General features: G+C 48.7%; 1 protein-coding gene across 1 annotated transcript; it reads right to left on the bottom strand.

The window, feature by feature from the left end:
• Positions 1-4,375: 4,375 nt before the first annotated feature.
• On the bottom strand, positions 4,376-17,075 carry LOC149525648 (stefin-C-like). The gene is made up of 3 exons (XM_089772042.1): positions 16,922-17,075; positions 6,358-6,465; positions 4,376-4,610 (listed from the first exon to the last, which is right to left on the bottom strand). The coding sequence occupies exons 1-3, from the start codon at positions 16,988-16,990 to the stop codon at positions 4,482-4,484; spliced, it is 306 nt and encodes a 101-aa protein (XP_089628168.1). The 5' UTR covers positions 16,991-17,075; the 3' UTR covers positions 4,376-4,481.
• Positions 17,076-19,877: the final 2,802 nt, after the last annotated feature.

The raw sequence follows: 19,877 nt of genomic DNA, 5'->3' as shown, positions 1-19,877 counted from the left end.
GGGCATGATGGGGCTCAGGAGTCAGCCCCAGCTGTGGGCTTAGGGAGTGAAGGTCAGTCCCTGAGCTAGGGTAGGAGATCAGCCCCAGCAGGCACAGGAGGAGGAAGGGGGACGGAGGTGAGGTCGGCTGCAGGCTGCAAGGGGTGGGATGGGCATGGGGAGAGCCCCAGACGCACGGGGAGGGCAGCTCAGGTGAGCTGTCCAAGGGAGTTGCAGCTCCCGTTAGCCCCTGGCCACCCTGGTTTCACCTTTAAGAAATTCGGGACAGGGTGTGTGTCAAGCTCTCTACTTTGTTGGAGCCAGGATGGGAACCAAGCCCCTTCTCTTCCCATGCTTTGGGGGAGGCTTGAGTTGCTGCCATGCCTGGAGAGCAGTTCTGTGCACTCGCCGAGGCTGCCCGACCAACCGGAGCATCTGTGCTTAACAGGTTATTCTTCAAAAGGAAGGTGTTCATTGTGCTGTGCAGGAATCACACACATCCATGGCGATTAATTGCCAACCCTGCTAGAACTCCCAAAACTCTGTGTCTAGCGCCCAGAGCCTCAAAGGTTTTCAGGCCTTTAGCTCCCACTGTACCCTAAATACCTCTGAGGCTCTGGGCCTGGGGCCCTGACACTTCGGTTGCCAGACGGTCTCCCAAAAAAATACCGAACACGCGGGCTAAAAATTTGTCAAACAAACAAACAAAAAAGAAAACCCATGGAACACGCAGGTTAAACAAGCTCCCAGCTGGGAGGCGGAACCACGATCGGCACTGGGAGCCTCTGGTCCCAGCCGCTCCCCCGCCCCCGCCAGGTTTCCGTCTGATGCCCAGCCGGAAAAACAAAAAATACTGGACATTGCACGTGTCCGGTATTCTCTGAATTTTTTCCCAGAGAGAGGGCGCAAAAACCGGACTCTCTGGTAGAATCCCAGACACCTGGCAACCCTAGTTTTCACAGCAGTGGGAAATGACCCGGGCAGAGGCAGGCAATATTTGGCTCAGACAGTAGCTATGCAGTGACAACACTGAGATTCAAACAGCAAAAACTTAATTGTTAAACCACAAATGGTCAATGTGACTCTCACAATGGACAAAGTCCTAAGCGCTAAGTTCTCAAGCAGCCTGGTTCTCTCTGGGCCTGTGTGTAACTCTCAGTTGCTATGAATGGAAAGATTTTTGTCATCAGTCAGTGAATGGATGGTGCTATTGAGGTTTGCTGGCGTCTAAGGATAAGAGTCTGCTCCCTCCGAGTCCAGTGACGTTCAGTTCACAGGCCCAAACACTTCTTCCAGCTGGAATCCATGTTTCAAGGGCCTGATTCTGACTCACACTAAGGCTGCTCTGGCTCTTTCTAAAGGAGCCTCAGTGTCAGTAGCGCTGCCAATATTAATGACTTTACGGGTCTCATGCACACAGGAGCGGCCAGGCTGGGTCAGACCACAGGCCCCTTTAGCCCGGTGTCCTGTTTGCCCACAGCGGCCAATGCGGGTGCCCCAGAGGAAATGACCCGATCGGGGAATCCCCAAGCGATCCATCCCTTGTGGCCCATTCCCACCCTCTGGCAACCAGAGACCAGGGACACTTCAGTGCTCGGCTTTGCGGGAGATTGGAGTGTCTGTCAAAGCACCCTGGGCTGAAGTGGGGGATTGTGGGGGGTTCAGGGGAGGTTGTGAGGAGGCACGTGGGAGGGGACTGGGGCAATTGTGGGGTCTCCCAGGGGGGAGCTGTGGGGTGATTGGCTCACAGGAGCTGCCTGCCCAGGGTGAGGACCTGATGCACGTCCCTCCCACCCCCCCGCACGTGCCATGTGTCTCTGACCACGCGAAGTGACACGTTCTGGGACCCTGGGTGCTCTGGGCACAGCTGCCAGGTCTGTGCGCAGGGTGGGTCCCGAGCCTGGCCGAGCCCGCTGCTCCCACTGCAGGGACCCGAGCGGCAGGTCCGTGTCTCGTGCCGGGGGCGGGGCCCAGTGATGTTGCTGTGGGAGCTGCATGCGGGGCTGGGGCAGCCACTGGCCACAGCTGGAATCCAACAGGCTGCGCCCCTGGCAGGCACTCCTAGTTGAGAGCAGAAGCCGGGCAAGGGCGGGGGGAGTGGATGCAACTCCCAGCCACTCTCCCCGCCCAGCTGTTGCACGCAGCTACAGGCTCCCAGCTGGGAGGTGGGGCCGCGATCGGCGCTGGGAGCCTCTGGTCGTGTGCAGAAGCTGGGCAGGGGGAGTGATTGGGAGCCCCAGCCACTCCCCCCGCCCCTGCCAAGCTTTTCCACGCTACAACAGGCTCCCAGCACCGATCGCAGCCCCATCTTCCAGCCGCTCTCCCGCCCCCACCAGGCTTCCATCCCATGCCCAGCCGGAAAAACAGAAAATACCAGACATTGCACATATCCAGTATTATCTGAATTTTTTTTACCAGACAGAGGGTGCAAAAACCGGACTGTCCAGTATAATACTAGACACCTGGCAACCCTGCCTAACACAGCAGCACTGCCCCTGGCAAAGGCAACAGGGGTCTAAATTCAACCCTAAATTCAACCCTTTGTTTCACGCTCTTCCACCTGTGTCTCTCTCCAACCCCACCCATCTGCAATGCACCTTAGCAGGGGGCGAGGAAGCCAGCACAGTATGTTATGTGCCATTCCTTAGCTATGCACCAAACTTCAGATGCCAGATCTAGGGCTTATGGTCTTGAGACAGACACCTGCTTAAGAGCAAAAACAGACCGTTTGAATGTGTTGGTGGAGCTGGTATTCCTGGAAGCAAGGTGCTGGTAAATACCTCAGTGCAGTTTACATAATAAGGTATTGACTTCTTATAGTACATGAAGCATCAAGTTGCAGACTCACATAAGCTGCCAGTGTGATACTTGCGGTCACAAAGGAATGTATTTACTGCACTGATTCAGTGAATTTTTTCCTGGAAATGGGAAATTTACATTAGAGCAAAAAGTCCCACAATTGCATTTGGGCACTTTTATCTTGTACTGGGTCATCTTTTAATATGTGTTTGCAACCTTGGAGCCGTGTTGCTCCCAAGATGTAAGAGAGACCAAGTCAGTGAAGTAATATATTTTGTCTGGACCAAATTCTGCTGATGAAAGATACAGGCTTCTGAGCTAATGGGTCAACAGAGGGGAAAAAATCAGGGCATGTCTACACTAGGAAATTATTTTGAAATAATAATAACTCCCAAAATAGCTATTTCAAAATAGCGTGTCCACGCTACAGGGAAACCTTGATATTAGTCTGAGGCAGGCTCCGTTAATGTGGATGTGCTACCTCGATTTAGAGCCACAGGAAGCACTCAGGCGAAAATTACTTGGAATGACTCTGGGGAGTAGTTATTTCAAAATAGCAGCAGTGGAAAGTCCATACTACCGCCATTTCAAAATAACTATTTTGAAACAAGTGTCAGTCCTCCTGGAAAGCAGGAGTTATTATTTTGAAATAACCAGCTGCTTATTTTGAAATAACAGGCTTGGTAATGTGGATGCTCCGCTGGTTATTTTGAAATAACTCCCTAGTGTAGACCAGGACTTAGTGTGTTTGATCTAAATTCAAGTTGGGACAGACTATTAGGCGTAAGGAGTAATGTGTGTCTTAGGACACCACTTGCAGGGAGCAGACAATAAAGATTAAACTGTTATGTAAAAGGAGTTTGAAGTTGGCCATTAAGCGTTAGCAGATAGGTGCTATTACACATTACTGTAAAGACCATGAAACTAGTGTCCCTCTTAAATTCATGATTTTTAGCATCTAGTGGTATTATAAATTTAATTTTCCAAGCTTGTTATTTGAAGGTGTTGTACAGGTTTCCTTTGAGAACAAATATTGCCAGCTGGTGATGTGGGTGGCTTTGTCTGCTCCAGAATATTAAAAATGCTGCACAAAGTATATTAAATTTCTGCATGTGTTATATGTCAATATATGACACTATAATAATGCCAGTTTCAATTGTTTTGGTAATTTAGTTCAAAATACCTGTCAGCAAGTTTGTCTTATAGTATTTCCCACACCCCTCAGACAAGTGAAAAGACTGGGGGAGTCTGAGAGAAAGGGAAGGAGCCTGGAAGTGAACCTGGAGGACTTTTAGGTGTGGGTAGGAGAAGTATGGACTCATTTCTTTGGAGGGGCTTGTTCAGGAGTTAGGAAGCCTTCCTCATGCAGACTCTGACTGACCCCAAGCCTCTCTCATCTGCCCCCCTCCACCAACACTATTATTTGTTAGAAGAGTTGTTTGGGAAACAATTTGATTGTTTCTTTAAATTCCTGTGTGACTTATAATGTGGGCTCCTGTTTTAGTTTTTGAGAGTAGGGCCTTTGGTGAGTTAGCAGCAGTTGCTTACTGCTGGAATGAACGTACCCTTCTGATACAAGCAACATGGAAACACAAACTTTGGTTTGAAAATCAGATTCCTTTTATTTTCATTTGTGTATTGGCACGAGCATTATGAGCCGGGCCTCTGTAGAAAGAGCAGCAGACGAGCCCCTTCCATGCAGATCATTCAAAGTCGATCAGTTCATCACTTTTGGTTTTGCCAGTCTGATAGGCAATAAGACTGATCTCACCGGCAAGGCTTTCGGACACCTTCAGGTGTACACACTCATCAGTGCTGTCGCTGACAGAAACCTGAAAGACAAAGAGAGTAGGACACCCATGGACTAAGCAGATTCCAAGGAAGGGATGTGTTGGGGAGATGCCATGCTGAGCCATTGAATAGCTATAAAATAAAAATTAAATCCAACATGGAATACTCAAGCCCCACAACCTGGGCTGCGGAGACTGTCCCGTGTTAAACCACATGTGTGAACAGAAACAGGCCTTTGTGTCCAAACTAGGGTGCTCCTGATGATCAGCAAAAATTGAAATGTTATCCCTGCACTCACAAGGTCAAATTCAGCCCTGCTCTAAGAAGCTGCTAGTTCCATTGGTTGCCCTGGGAGTTGCACCTGTTTATACCTGTACTTAATTTAAGTCCCATTCTTCACACTCCAAAAATGATCCCACTCAATCCCTTATCTTCTGCACTTTGCACATCTCTGTGGGGATCCAGGCAGTTGGGGTGAGTTCGCGTTAGGAAAATCAGAGGGTTAAACCCAAAAGATTTCAATCCATTTTTCCTGAGGGAAAGTCTCATTGACTTCCCTCACATCCCATGGCTAGATTGGCCATGGAAGACTTAACCCCTTGTACCCTAGAAGAGCCCATCACAGTACAGACACTCTGGAGGGGCAAAGAAAGCCGGGGAAAGGAGATGTTTTCTTCATCTTCTACATGAGAGTCAGTTGACGAAAGCCAGGTAAGAGGCAAGAGGGGAGTAATGGGAAGAAGCCCTTCTGTTGGACCCTCCAGGGACTAGCTGAATTTACAGCAAGGGCTGACGTGCGTTTGCAATTTTGTTGGACATCCGTTTGCTTGGCTAAAGAACCAAACCCAAAGCACCCCACCTCCAGAAAGGAAACGGAGAGCAGTGAGTCCTAGTGGAAGGAAAGCGAGTGCTCTCACATGGGCTGGGGAAGATTTTTCAGACAAATCTCTTAGGGTATGTCTACACTACCACCCTAGTTCAAACTAGGGTGGTAATGTAGGCAACCAGAGTTGCAAATGAAGCCCAGGATTTGAATTTCCCGGGCTTCATTTGCATAAAGCCGGGAGCCACCATTTTTAAATGTCCACTAGTGCGGACTCCGTGCCGCGCGGCTACACGCAGCATGGACTAGGTAGTTTGGACTAGGCTTCCTATTCCGAACTACCGTTACTCCTCGTCTGCCCCCTATTTCGAAATAATTGTCTACACAGCACTTATTTCGAATTTGGCGTTATTATTCGTAGAATGACGTTTACCAAGTTTAAAATAAGCACTCCACTATTTCGAATTAAATTTGAAATAGCGGTTTGGCTGTGTAGACGCTAGGAAAGTTATTTCGAAATAACTTTGCTGTGCAGACATACCCTTATTGTGCTTACACAATAGCGAAGGCCAGTGCCAGAGGGTGAGAGTTGTAAAAGCCATTGGAGAGTCTGGAATGGAGATTGCCCTCTTGGCAAGCCCAAAATGTGACAATTTACAGCTGAACACGTGTGACACGTGCTTTATAAATACTTAGGTGGGATTCACAAAACCCCCTTCTTTTCTTTTCTACTCATGTAGAGAAATAGCAGCCAACTATCTCCTTTAGAGATGTTAGGTGGGCACTGAAAAAATCACGAGAGATAGTCTCTTCCTTCATTAAAAGTCATCTTGGACCTTTCCCTGCATTGTTTGCTCACTGTTTGAACATCTTGCCTCAAGCCACTCCAAATGACAGCTCCATTCTACTTAAAGTAGAACACTTGGCAAGGCTGGAAGAAGCGGGGGATTTTGTTGAGTACTGACCTTAATTAAGTAGATTTTTCCACCATCAGCAACCTCCTGCATTCTAAATGAAATGGCTACAAAGACTTCATATGTCTTGTTCTCTTTCTCTTCCAGTTGTGACTTCACCTATAATGAAAAAGAAAGGGTTAGGATGTGCAAAAAGCTCAGCACACTCCTTCTCATCATACGTTTAATGCTTCAGCTTCCCAAAGAAGGTACATCAACTTACATGCAGCAAACATTTCCCTTCTTTGAGCCTTGCTTCTTAACAAACAATTCAACTCACCTCAGAGCTTCCCACCCTATTTCCTAAGCTCCACAGATCCTGCGACAGGCTTCACGTCCCAAAACTAGGATTGCTGCCTGGCCTTTCCTGAAAGCTTTTACTTGAAGCTCCTGCTCTCTGCAAACATCTCCTCCTATACCCCCATCCATCCATTGATTTTGGAGTATGTCCACCTTTTCCCGTCCCCTTTCCAGAGTATGCCCCATCCTCGTTCCTCCCCATCCCTGCTCCTCCCTCTCCTTTCTGGAGCCTTGACATTTCCAGTGTGAGCTACCCCAGTGGCCTCAGGTCACATGATATATCAAGACTCTCATGATATATTGACTAAGGAGGCACCTTGATGAGCTCTGAGCAGGGGTGCTCCAGGGGTCCTGGTTCCTTGGGGCTGGCAAACTCTGGTTAAAGACTGATTTGTGGGCTGGGAATATACTTTATTAGTGTGGGAGAAAAATCAAATAACTCCAATTGTGCCTAAGGGGGACTGTGGAGGAAATCAAACTCTCTAAAAGGAAACTGCTGTAAGGGTTAAACATTTTCCAGGCCCCTCTCTCTGTAACAGAGAGAAATCATCTTAACTCTAATCAAGACCCTATAATGCCTCCTATATCAACTTTATGGAGACTCCTATGCTACGTCTAGACTGGCCTGATTTTGTGGAAATACTTTTAACGGAAAAGTTTTTCCGTTAAAAGTATTTCCGTAGAAGAGCGTCTAGATTGGCAAGGATGCTTTTGCGCAAAAGCATCCGTGGCCAGTCTAAATGCGATTTTGCGCAAGAAAGCCCCGATCACCATTTTAGCCATTAGGGCTTTTTTGCGCAAAACAATTCTTCCCTGTCTACATTGGCCCTCTTGCACAAGTATTCTTGCACAGGAGGGCTTTTTCCCGAGCGGGAAAAATCTTGCCAATCTAGATGCACCCCTAGTCTGTAACAATTTGTCATGTAAACTCTTATCATGTCACAGTGGATATGTCTTCACTACAGCACTAATACGAACTAACTTAATTTGAATTAGTTAATTCGAATTAAGCTAATTCGAACTAGTGCATCTAGACCTAAAAACTAGTTCGAATTAGAATTTTGCTAATTCGAACTAGCATGTCCACACTGAGCGGACCCTGAACCGATGTTAAGGATGGCCGGAAGCAGTGCTGGCAGGGCATCAGATTACGACTTAGAGCGTGGAGCTGCTGTCTCAGGCTAGCCGAGGGCTGTGCTTAAAGGGACCCAACCTCCACCCCGGACAGACAGTTCTCAGGGGTCCCCGCTCGCTTGTCTAACTCGATGAGGGACAGCAAAGCAGTCCTGACTTGGAGTGCCCTGAAAGCCCACACCCGGCACATCACAGCACTTGGCTATCAGCCCAGCTGCACTTGCCGCAGGCTGCCATCCGGGGGGGGGTCAATCAAGGGGGTTCAGGAGAGCTTCCACCCCGAGGAGCCCGCAGAGCCACCCCAGTCCTCCCCATCGGGGGCTCGTACCCCATTCCTCCCTCACTTCCTTCCACTTACCCCTCCCTAGCCCCCCTTCCTGATGTACAAAATAAAGGACACGTGTGTTCAAAAATAGAAACTCTCTTTATTGAACAAAACTCGGGGAGACTGGGAAAAGGAGGTGGGAGAGGGGAAGAGAGAGGGTGGGAGATGGGAGGGCAACTAAAATGATCAGGGGTTGGGAACAGGTCCCATATGAAGAGAAGCTAAAGAGACTGGGACTTTTCAGCTTAGAAAAGAGGAGACTGGGGGGGGATATGATAGAGGTCTATAAAAACACGGGTGGTGTGGAGAGGGTGCATAAAGAAAAGTTCTTCATTAGTTCCCATAATAGAAGGACTAGAGGACACCAAATGAAATGAATGGGTAGCAGGCTTCAAACTAATAACAGAAAGTTCTTCTTCACAAAGCAAATAGTCAACCTGTGGAACTCCTTGCTGCAGGAGGCTGTGAAGGCTAGAACTAGAAAAGAGTTTAAAGAGAAGTTAGATAAAGTCATGGAGGTTGGGTCCATGGAGTGGTATTAGCCAGGGGGTAGAAATGGTGTCTCTGGCCTCTGTTTGTGGAAGTCTGGAGATGGATGGTATGAAACAAATGGCTTGGTCATTGTCTTCGGTCCATCCCCTCCAGGGTACCTAGTTTGGCTGCTGTCCGCAGACAGGCTACTGGGCTAGATGGACCTTTGGTCTGACCCAGTATGGCTTGGTCACTGTCTTCGGTCCATCCCCTCCAGGTTCCCTAGGGTTGGCCGCTGTCGGCAGACAGGCTACTGGGCTAGATGGACCTTTGGTCTGACCCAGTATGGCCATTGTAAGCTCAGGGCTCAGGGTCGGGGGTTTCAGCGGACGCCCTTGATTCTCTTGCACACCTGCTCCTGGGTGGCCAGGCTGGCAGCTCTCCTGCCCTAGCCAGCCACTTTCCTGTGCCTAGTGCGGAGGTCGTGGATGAGGTCCATGATATCCGCAGTAGCCCAGGCGGGTGCTCGCCTCTTGCGGTCCTGGGCAAGCTCCCGGCAGCCGCCAGCCTGGTCCCGGGAAGAGGGGGAGGGCTGAGGGGCATCGGGTGGGTGGCTCGATCCGTGCCAGGTGCAGGGTCTGCTGGCTGGGTGCTGGCAGGCTTGCACCTGGCACAGGCACCGTAGCCAGCTTGTGCCCCTTTAAGAGGTCCGGGGCTGGGAGGGGGGCAGTAGAGTTTCCCTGGTGTTGGCCAGAGTGGCCACCAGGGAAACCTGGGGAGGGCTAGCCTCCCACTAGTTCGAATTAAGGGGTTGCACACCCCTTAATTCGAACTAGCTAGTTCGAACTAGGCTTAATCCTCGTGGAATGAGGTTTACCTAGTTCGAACTAAGCGCTCCGTTAGTTCGAATTAACGGAGCGCTAGTGTAGCGCCTATGAAAGTTAGTTCGAACTAACATCCTTTAGTTCGAACTAACTTTGTAGTGTAGACATACCCATACAGCTGAAGGGAAGGGAAGTTTGGGGCTCATTAGTGAGGTGACAGGCACATTATTAATGACCTTTACAAAGTCTAAGTGCCCACTGACGCAGTTTAGGGCAGGGCTACTCAATACGCAGCCCGTAGCCCGTTTGCTTGGGGCCTGCGGTGCAATTTCGGTTTACACAGGGCTCAACACACGGCCCGCGGGTGGGATCCTTAGAAATGGCGCCCACTGGGAACATGCTCCACAATGGCGAGGTGTCTCCCTGGCTGGGTGAGCACTGAAAGATGCAAGCGGATGGGCCAGCTGGGACAGACAGGTACAGGGTGTCAGTGTTTCTGGCCCCCATGGAGGAGGTGTCGGGAGCACCGGTGCATTGTGGGAAGTGCTGTCTGTTTAGTCTTGTGGGCAGAGCCTGAGAGGCTCACACGGACCACATTTGGGTCTGGTACCGCGGCTTAAGGCTTCATCTTTATATTCATGTCCCTCAGTGTGAAAGAAGCTATTTGCATATCTATACATGTCTATGCAACCACACTTAAGTTGCGGCCCTTGGTGTAACCACCAGTAGGCAGATTTGAACCTGGGATCTCTGAAGCTTAGTATGAGAGCCTCTACTGTTGCTGTGGTCTAGATACCACTTCCATTGGTCAGTAAGCACACTAGGTGTGTTGGTTACATAGGCACAATCTGTGAGTATCATTGTAACCTCCCCCCGTGCTTCCAAAGTCAAATAGCCCCGGCCTAGGGCAACTGCACCTGTATTTCCCCTTGAGGCCACCAAGGGCACCCACTCAAGGCCCACAGCTCCTCAGCCATCACCTCTCTTGGGCAAAGGCCCTTCTCTCTTTCTTTCCTGAGCAGGGAGTCCAGGCTGCACAGCTTCCTGAGCTACTGTGTGATCTCTCCAGCAAGCCAGCCTGCCTGAGCGGGCCAGCACCTGTACGGCTTTCTCTCCACAGGCTCTGAACAGTGCTGAGCCAGCAGCGACCGGTTATCACACCGCTCCTCCTAAGCCAGCACATTGATTGTGAAGGAAAAGCATTCCATGGAAACCATTCACACAATCCATGCCCTACACACACGCTAGCTAGTTTACTAGAGATCACCCCAGCTCCAGCCTAGGGCTCCCGTAGGTTAGACCCGTCCAGCCTTTCCCCAAAGGTTGGACACAAGGCCCCGCTCGTTTGCAGGGTCAGAAAAAAGGCTCGATTCCGTTTAAACTATTTATCTAAAAATCCTTTTTGTCAGTTGGTCTCTGGAGAATCCAGTTGAAGCAGTAAATGCAAGTATCTCCCCAGGTGGTGGGATCTCTGCGGAGGTCTTACAATTTGAGTCAATTTGCCTGACCACGCCCCCTCCGCACTATCATTAGTTCCTAGCCGACTGTGGCTCCCCTCCCCCAGGAAATTATATTGAATCCCTCAATAGAACAGAAACGATTGTAGTGACTTAAGTTTTTTCCTAGGACTGCTGTGATCACCCTCACCTGGTGGGGTCATTGGATTGCTGTGGCGCATCAGCCCTTCTCAGAGCATGCCAGCTGTACCGTGTCTCCTGTTCCGTGCAAGAGTGCTTGTGTAAAAGGTCTTGCGCAAGAGCATTAAAGAAACTGCAGCTGCAAGGCAGCCTGGGCTGCAACAGCTCTCAAAAACTCTGGGATACACAGCACCAATGAAATATTCATTTACTAGGGATGCCAGAAAAAGTTAAATGCCTTAGGGCCTAGGCTCATTCAACAAGCTAGAGAAGTTCCCACTGTAATCTTTGGGAGGCAGTTCCAATGCAGGGTAGGGTTCCTCAGGCCTCACTATCTTAATATTTCAATCCACTCGCATGGCAGAAGAAATTCAGAGTTCAGGTCTGTGTATAACGCAGTGTTGCTCTCCAAGTGGTACGAGTCCCCTTAGGGGTACTCAAGAGAAGTCTGGGGGGGTACATCAACACAACTGAAATTTGGAGAAAAATGAATTTTTGTTTTAAGTTTTACAGCGTTTTATTATTTTTGTACTTTTTACACCCAAAAATTTCATCACCCACCTGGCTACGATTAAGTTGTTTAAACAAATGTGTTGCAAAGGAAAAAAAATTGTGTGTGTCTGAAAACTGTAGGCACTGGGGGTACTTATAATTTTTTTAAAGGGGGGTACTTTATTAAAAAAAAGGTTGAGGAACACTGGTGTATCGCATTGGAGGCCCCTCTGCATTGCTCTGCCACACGGGTGCAGCATCCTCTGCTTGAGTGTCAACTCAGGAGCAGCTGTTCCAGTGCTTCCCAGGCTGCCACTCTCACCCCAAATCAGAAGCAGTGGGTAGAAGAGGCAAGGGAAACCAATGCTTCCCCTGGGTTTTAGGGCCCAAACCCTTCTCTTTCTGTCCCTATTCTGACGCTTCCCCAACATTGAAACTCTTAAAAGAGCCATTAAGTGGTAATGACGCCATTTGCCAACCCTGAAGTATGAACTGTCCGTTTCTGACACAAACCGTGGTGCATGGCATATTTACTCAGAACTAGGCCCTTAAATACAATATTTAAAGCAAACTGTAAATAGGGTTGCCAGGTGTCCGGTATTCTACTGGACAGTCTGTTTTTTGCACCCTCTGTCCGGTTAAAAACTTCAGAAAATACCAGACATGTGCAATGTCCAGTATTTTCTGATTTTTCGGCTGCGTACTGGGCGGAAGCCTGGCGGGGGCAGGGGAGCAGCTGGGAGGTGGGGCCATGATCGGCGCTGGGAGCCTGTCGTTGCATACAGGGTGGGGGGAGTGGCTTGGACTCCCAGCCACTCTCCTCGCCCGCGCCCAGCTTCTGCTTGCAACCAGAGGGAGTCCCAGGCTGGGAGGCGGGGCCACGATCGGTGCTGGGAGCCTGTGGTCATGTGCAAAAGCCTGGCGGGGGTGGGGGGAGTGGCTGGGGCTCCCAGCTACTCCCCCGGCCGAGCTGGGAGTGACGAGATGAGAGTTCGGAGACCTACAACATCATGGTGGATGCAATAACCTTCTGCTTTAGAGCACTGGGGTTGCGCCGAAGTGGGATGATCTTCTATTGTTGGAAATGTAGCCAGCCTGGCAGCACCCGCCCCACAGGAGGGCATCTCGAAACTCAGAGTAGGTGTTAACTCTCCCATGGGGAAACCCTGCCCCCTCGCCCCAGCCAGCACATGGGGAGAGCCTCCATCCCCTCATCCCAGCCACCAAGAGAACCCTGCCCCCATACTTCAGCCACCACATGGGGAGGGATCTCTGCCCCCAGGCACCACATGGGGAGACCCACCCAATCCCTTTGCTCCAGCTACCATCCCCACCAGCCCCCACTCTCAAGCCACCACATGGCAGAGCTCCCGCCCCCTTTTCCCCAGCCATTACAGGATGGGATGCTTGACAAATTTTTAGCCCGCATGTTCAGTATTTTTTGGGAGACCATCTGGCAACCCTAACTGTAAACTGTTGGTGAGGACGATAAAATCATATCTCTAAAAAACACTTGCAATGACTCTTAGATGCACAATTTAGGTATTCATCTTTAACCCTACATGCTTGGATCTTCAGACATATCCGTTTTAAATACATTCTTCAAAAGACCACCCTGATCAAAAACATACATGTTCATTTTAATTACCATCGTACAAAAAAACTTGCTTCCAAAGTCTTGCTGTCCTTTCTGTCCATCCCTGCTGTAATCTTTCTCGCTTCAGAGAGACAACTCCCCTTTTCTTACAGATAGTTGGACAACTGAAATTCTATCATTATTTCAAGCACACAGAATACATTAGTGTTCCCTTTTCTGAACACACAAAACCACTCTGATTAATTTAAAATAATGTCTTTGTTCCCAGGTGTTAAATATGCATTGCTTGAGGAAGGCTTAAGAGTACAAATATAAAGTCAGCTTAGAAATACTGATTAAGAAAATGTAAAACAGAGAAGAACTGCATCATGTATTGCATAATATTTACTGTTGTATTCAGCAGGACGACTGACTTACCCTTCTTACAAAGTTTTGCAAATAACTGTAATTATTTGGTATATTTGGTATCTCAGGTATATATTATGGTATATCTTATTTGCTATATCAGGTTTTTCCAGGGTATATCAAAAAACCTGTGGCTGACATGTTTTCCCCAAATTTAGTGCTTTTATTTAGGTCCCAGTCTCGACAATCTGGCATGCAGTGCAAAACATACTCCATTTTCTTTAGAAATAAATTGTAGAAGAGGGTTTTTTCAGATGTCGTTTGCTACATTTGGGTTCAGGCATTAGGCTGGAACAGGTTGAGCAGGGAGGGGGAGGGAATAGAGGAGGGTGACAGTGGGGAGGGGGCGGAGCAGGGGGGAGTATGGGCGGGGCCACAGGCTGGGGAGCTCTCCTCCCCAAGCAGCAGTTACACACACGGCCTAGGACCCAAATGCTGCAATCATGGCCCTGCGCCCAGAACCCCGACATCCCTGTTCTTGACTAAACATTCCTCTGGCTCCCATGGAACCTCCCCTTCTGCTGCTCTCAGGAGTTTCAGGGCGCTGCACCCAGGCTTTCTGCTTCTTTGGGTGTGGCAAGTTACACGTCCCCTCAGCCCGCTGCCCTTGTCTCAGACAAACAAGCTGCCCCCTCTCCCGGTTCACAACCCCCCAACCTCCAGCACCATTTACCCATCAGTTAGCTATTGGCCATCAAGGGAGGCCAAGCAGCCAGCTACCTAGTCCCCAGATACAGGCCAAGGAGATTTAAGAAGCAATCCATTCGGCTGGAGGTTGTTTCTGGACTTATCTAAGATTAGGAGAGGAAGGAAGGGAATGCTCGGGGGCCAACACGCTCCACAGATGGGTAGGGCCAGGGTGGTTGGGGCTAGATTGCACTTAGGACCTTTGGCGCCCTGCTGACCAGGAGAATTTTTAGCCCTGAGTTAACACCCAGGCTCCCCCTGCATTATGTGTGTGTAAGAAAGGGATTCTCAGCAGCCAGTATGCAGGGTGGGGAGCCAGTTAAACTAGCTAGGACTAAAATGGAGAAAAGAGGGGCAGAGCATAAGGCCCACATCTACAAAGGTACTTAGGCACCTGACTGTGTGGAGTATGGGTGGGACCACAGGCTGCTCTCTCCTCAGCACACACAGATCTTACGCAATGGCAGAGCCAGCAAGGGGAAGTCAGAACTGGTGAGTTCTTTCTGCTGCTCTAAGCACCAGGCAAGGGTTTCGTCTTTTGGAATGGATGAGAGATCAATGAATAATGTTGTTATATTTTTTTAGGTCAGGAGTTTCCAGTCTTCTTTCTGACTCCCCTCTGCTGCGCGTGGTGAATATTCTACAGCCCACCTGTGCCACAACAACTGGTTTTCTTCATTAGACAACTACATTAAAGCCAGGCCTGAGGCGGGTAGGCAAGGCAACTGCCTGGGGCCCTGCAGAGCTACACTGATCAAACTTTGCCTTCAGCCCCATGTGGGGGCTTGAACGCCGGTTGCCAGGGCTCCGGCTTCAGCTTTCTGCCCTGGGCCCCCAGAAGTCGAGCACTGGCCCTGCTCTCTGGTTTATTTTGGTGGGCCCCCTGAAACCTGCTTGTGCCCCCTGGTTGAGAACTGCTGCTTTAAATCATTCCAAGTGCATGGCCCTTTCCTGAAGTCGTCCAGGTCCCTACATCGCTGCCCTCCAGAGGCTGTCGTCTGCTCACAGTGAACGGGCAGGGACATTTGAAACCCTCTGCTGACCCTCATGGCAATGAAAGCAGAACCTGACTTGACGTTTCACCTTTGTGCCACATTTGTGTTCACTGAAAACCAAGTATTGTGGCCTCATTTCTGATACGTGCTGTCTGCAGATTTAAACTTGGCTTCTAAAAATTGGTTATTTTTTTTTGAGAGAGAGTCTGTTACATTTCTACAATGCGTGCACACAACACCACCAATGTCTTGTACTTCCATGCTGCCTTTTGAGGAAGACTCTCAATATGTCTTAGTAACATGAATTCAACTTTACGGTCCCCATTTCAGGAATGGACGTGTCAGTCTCCCTCCTCCCCCTTCAGTCCTCCTTTTAGAGCTGAGGAAGTTGAAGCACAAAGAGGTAATGTGATTTGCCACCAGTCACATAGTGAGTCCACGGCTGAGCCAGGCAGTCCCAGGGTATTTCCCCTCCTCCAGACCCCCAAGCCCAAACAACCTTCAAGGGGCCTTAAATCATTATCGGAAAGGCCAACATTATAAATCACAGCAAGATCCTGACAAACTCTGAAAATCCAAGGTTTCCCAGGGATCTACCTAGCCCCTGGACTCCTAGAAGGCTATTTGTTTTTTTTTAAATAGTGGAATCCAGGGTCTCTGAAATACCCACTCCCCTCTTGTACTCTCTCTCCCTCCCCCAGTAATGAGACTCTAGTTGCAACCCTGAACAAAAGCCTGACTCCCTGGGCTGCTCTGCATTTGGAAATGGCACCCCTAATGCACCAACCGTGCAGCTCCACTAGTCCAAGTACACAAGTGCCCATGTAGACAGAACACTGATATTTTTACTGCCCTGGCAGCCAGTTCTGTACAGGTCAAGCTTCGATGGCGACTTGTAAAACCCTGTCTCCACGGTTGTTTCTATCACTGCTATTATCAGTTGAACTGCACTGGCAGTTAATTGGCTGTGTAGATTCAATTTCTAGTATTATAAAGACCACTAGACCTTGCTGTCTTTCATCTGTTTCTGTACATGTCCCTAGAGCTTTGAGAAGACTGAAAATCAGGTCAGAAGATTGGAAGAAAGCTAATGTGTTACTATTTAAAGAGAATAAATGGGATAAGCCAGGCCAATTGGACATTGACCATAGGTAAAAAATTGAAGCAGCTGATATGGGTCTTGATTAATAAAGTATTAAAGGAAATTAGTATACTTAATGCCAATCAGTGTAAATTTATGGAACTTAGATCCTGCCAGATTAACTTGATAACTTTTTGATGAGATTGTATAAGTGGTTGATAAAAGGTAATACCACTGATATAACAGACCACTGTACGGCATTATACTTGGTGCCACATGGCATTTTGATTAAAAACTAGCACAATACAAAATGAACATTGCCACAGTAAATTGATTGGAGATTGAAAAGTTCTATGCCTGTGTAAACCACGTGGTCAGACTAGCTAGTCCCTTCCAACCTAGGCATATCTAGAATTTCCTGGACTGCAGCCAGTATCATCTCTTCTTAAGCAATTTCTCCATGCCCCATGCTCTGAAGCTGTCTAGAGAGCTTTCATTGACAACGCTGGATGTTAGATTTTTAAAATAAATTCTAGCTTCAGTCCATAATCTCTCTGGAATTTGCTTTAAAGACATACCCTTTTTTTGCTGTTAGTTTGTTTCACATCTTTCATTGGCTGTGACTCACCTGGTCAGCAATCTTTTGGATTTCTGGAGTTGCAGGCTCTGTCTCTGAGAAGTCTCCGGGAACACTCATAGTGGCAAATAACTTCTTAGGGTGTTTGCAAACACTGACAAGTAAAATCTAGAGCAAATGTGACCAAGAAAACTCAGACTTCCAACATTATATAGCCGCACAGTCACGTGATTTGTAGATGTGGATTTTACCATCATCAGGTTTGTAAGGGAAAAAGACAGAAGAAAGGAAAGCAAAATATAGTATTTTTAATAGTAAGGGAAAGAGCATTTTAAAGACCATAATGTGTATATTGCTTTCTGAACCCCAGAAAAGCAGAAAACAAATAAGTCCCCAACCCCTATTAATTACGGTACTTGGTTCAGGCTGGTGTGGCAATTTTTTTTTACTCAAAACCAGTTTCATCATATCTCATGAGGGTGTGATTCTTTGTGCTTAGGAAAGTGATTGTAAACACTGAACTACACCCCAATATTAACTTAAAAATTACCACACATTCTCCCCAGGTTTCATTTACAGGAACAGCAATTCCTGTTTAACTTGAACCTTGGTTCTCCAAGTTACCCTAAGCGAGCAAAGGCAACAGGCCTTTTATTTTTAATTATTTTATTTCTCTATTGTTTGTTACAAAACTGAAAGGTTTTCCAACTGTTGAAAGGACATATAAGAATGCTGGCACATGCTGCCTGCCACCCTTACCCCTTCTTCTGCTTGTATTTTAGTTTTCCATATGACCCGCTCTCCAAAAGAAGAATGCACGTACATTTCTTTATCAAACTTTTCCCAAACCTATGTGCATTTAGGAATTAGTCTTGTTTTAATTGTGCACCAGAAATAACATTTTCTTTTTCTACATTCTCTCTTTAACATTTGTCTTTATACATTGGCACATAGACCCCAAAGAAAGTAATATACTTCTCCACAGCCTTTTGTATTATTTCGGAATTAGCATCCATTGGATTGAATTGTATTAATTTTTAGTGAAGTGTTTGAATGACAGATACATTTTAAAGATTTAAAATATACACACAGATATACACTGCACAAATGGTCCAATGGCTGGAAAGCGAAGCTAGATGAATTCAGACAGTAAATAATGCATACAATTTAATAATGAGCAAGTTACCACTGCAACAGTTTACCAAGGATCGTGGTGGGTTCTTCATCCCTGTCAATTTTTAAATCAAATTGGATGTTTTCCTAAGAGATCCACTCTGGGAATTTTTTGAGGGAATTTATACACAAGAGCGCAAACCAGATTGTCACTCTGGCCACTTGTAGCCCTGGAATGTCTGAATTTAAAGTATATCTAACAGTGTAGACGTGGTTATGCACCCATTGCAGCTGGTCTCTAGATTATGTAGTAAGTGTATAGATTCCTTAAGAATTCCCAGTTATCATTTGCAGTATGGAGAGGGTGACCATCCGGCCCATTTTTAACAGGACAGTCCCATATTTAAACCCTTTTGCAGCTCTCCCGACTTTTTCTTAACAATGGTCAAAGAGGCAGCCATGTTGGTCTGATCTTGGGAAAACAAAAACAGCAGTCATGTAGCACTTTCAAGACTAACAAGATAGTTTATTAGGTCATGAGCTTTCCTGGGGCGGACCCAAATTTTCAGCTCTGGCTCTCTCCCTACTGGTCAGTGGGCATCAGCTCAGCAGCAGCAGCCTCCTGTTTGTGGCTGGCAGGTGACTGTGGCAGGGGGTGGCCAGCAAGTGGCGCTCTTAGGCAGGGCGCGGAGACAGAAAGACAAGAAGCCAGTAGGAGGAGAGGCAGCCTGTGTGTGACAGGGGGTAATGGGGATGGGTGTGAGTGAGGGGTGTGTCGCCCCTCCCCATGAGCACCCTACAGCCAAGTGTCCCAAGGGGGAAAGGGTCTGACAGCCCTTTCAGGATGTGGGAGAGAAGCCATGATCCCCGGCACCTTCTGTGGGGCTGAAAACTTGATCCCTGTTGGCTCTTCCCACACGGAATTTCCAGCAACCTGAAGCTGATCCATGGGGCACCCCTTGAATTGCCAGCACCACTCAGGCTGCAGCCCCGGTCCTCAGTGCACCTCTCCCCTCCCCAGATAGCAGCTCCAAACCCCGGCATGCCCCTCCCCCCGAGTAGCAGCCCTGATCGCCGGCATGTCCCCCCCCCCCAGCTGAAACCCTGAACCCCCACACTCCCCTCCCCCAAGGACCAAAGCCACAAGCCCTGGCAACCCCTGTAGGGCTGGAAGCAGGAGCTAAGGGCAAGTCCAGATCCCCACCCCTGAAAACTGAAGCCAGGAGTAAGTGCCAGGGCTGAATCCAGGACCCCAGCGCTCCCCGTGCAATAGAAGCCCCGAAGCCCATGGGCAGAGCTGGGCGACACTGGGCATGCTGCCCCTCCACACTTCAGGGGAAGTGCAGGACACAGTTTGGAGGCAGGAAGCCACAGCCGGGCTCCCACAACCAGTGAGAGCGGCAGGGGTGGGGAGCCCAGATCCATGGCTGGCAGCGCCCGAAGGACCAGGGGAACCACCAATCCCTCCTGGCACACAGCCTCCAGAAACCCATTCTCTGAACCCTGGGGTATCCTCCTGTCTGCACACAAGCCCCTAGCTCCTCCAGCCGCACACAGCCTCCAACTGCCCTCGTCCCTGCCCCCGAGTTACCCTCTGGCAGCACACACAGCCCCCATCTGTGGAGATATTGAAGAGTAGGGGTATGTCTACACTACCCTCCTAGTTCGAACTAGGAGGGTAATGTATGCATACCGCACTTGCTAATGAAGCCCGGGATTTGAATTTCCCGGGCTTCATTAGCATAAGCGGGGAGCCGCCATTTTTAAATCCCCGCTGCTTCGAACCCCGTGCAGCGCGGCTACACGGGGCTCGAACTAGATAGTTCGGACTAGGGTGCCTATTCCGAACTACCGGTACACCTCGTTTCACGAGGAGTAACGGTAGTTCGGAATA

The sequence above is a fragment of the Pelodiscus sinensis genome, chromosome 1 (assembly GCF_052426305.1).
Source record: "Pelodiscus sinensis isolate ZL-2025 chromosome 1, ASM5242630v1, whole genome shotgun sequence".
NCBI classification, from domain to species: Eukaryota; Metazoa; Chordata; order Testudines; family Trionychidae; genus Pelodiscus; species Pelodiscus sinensis.
Note: the sequence above shows the minus strand (reverse complement) of the source record. Positions and strands in the feature narration are given on the sequence as shown.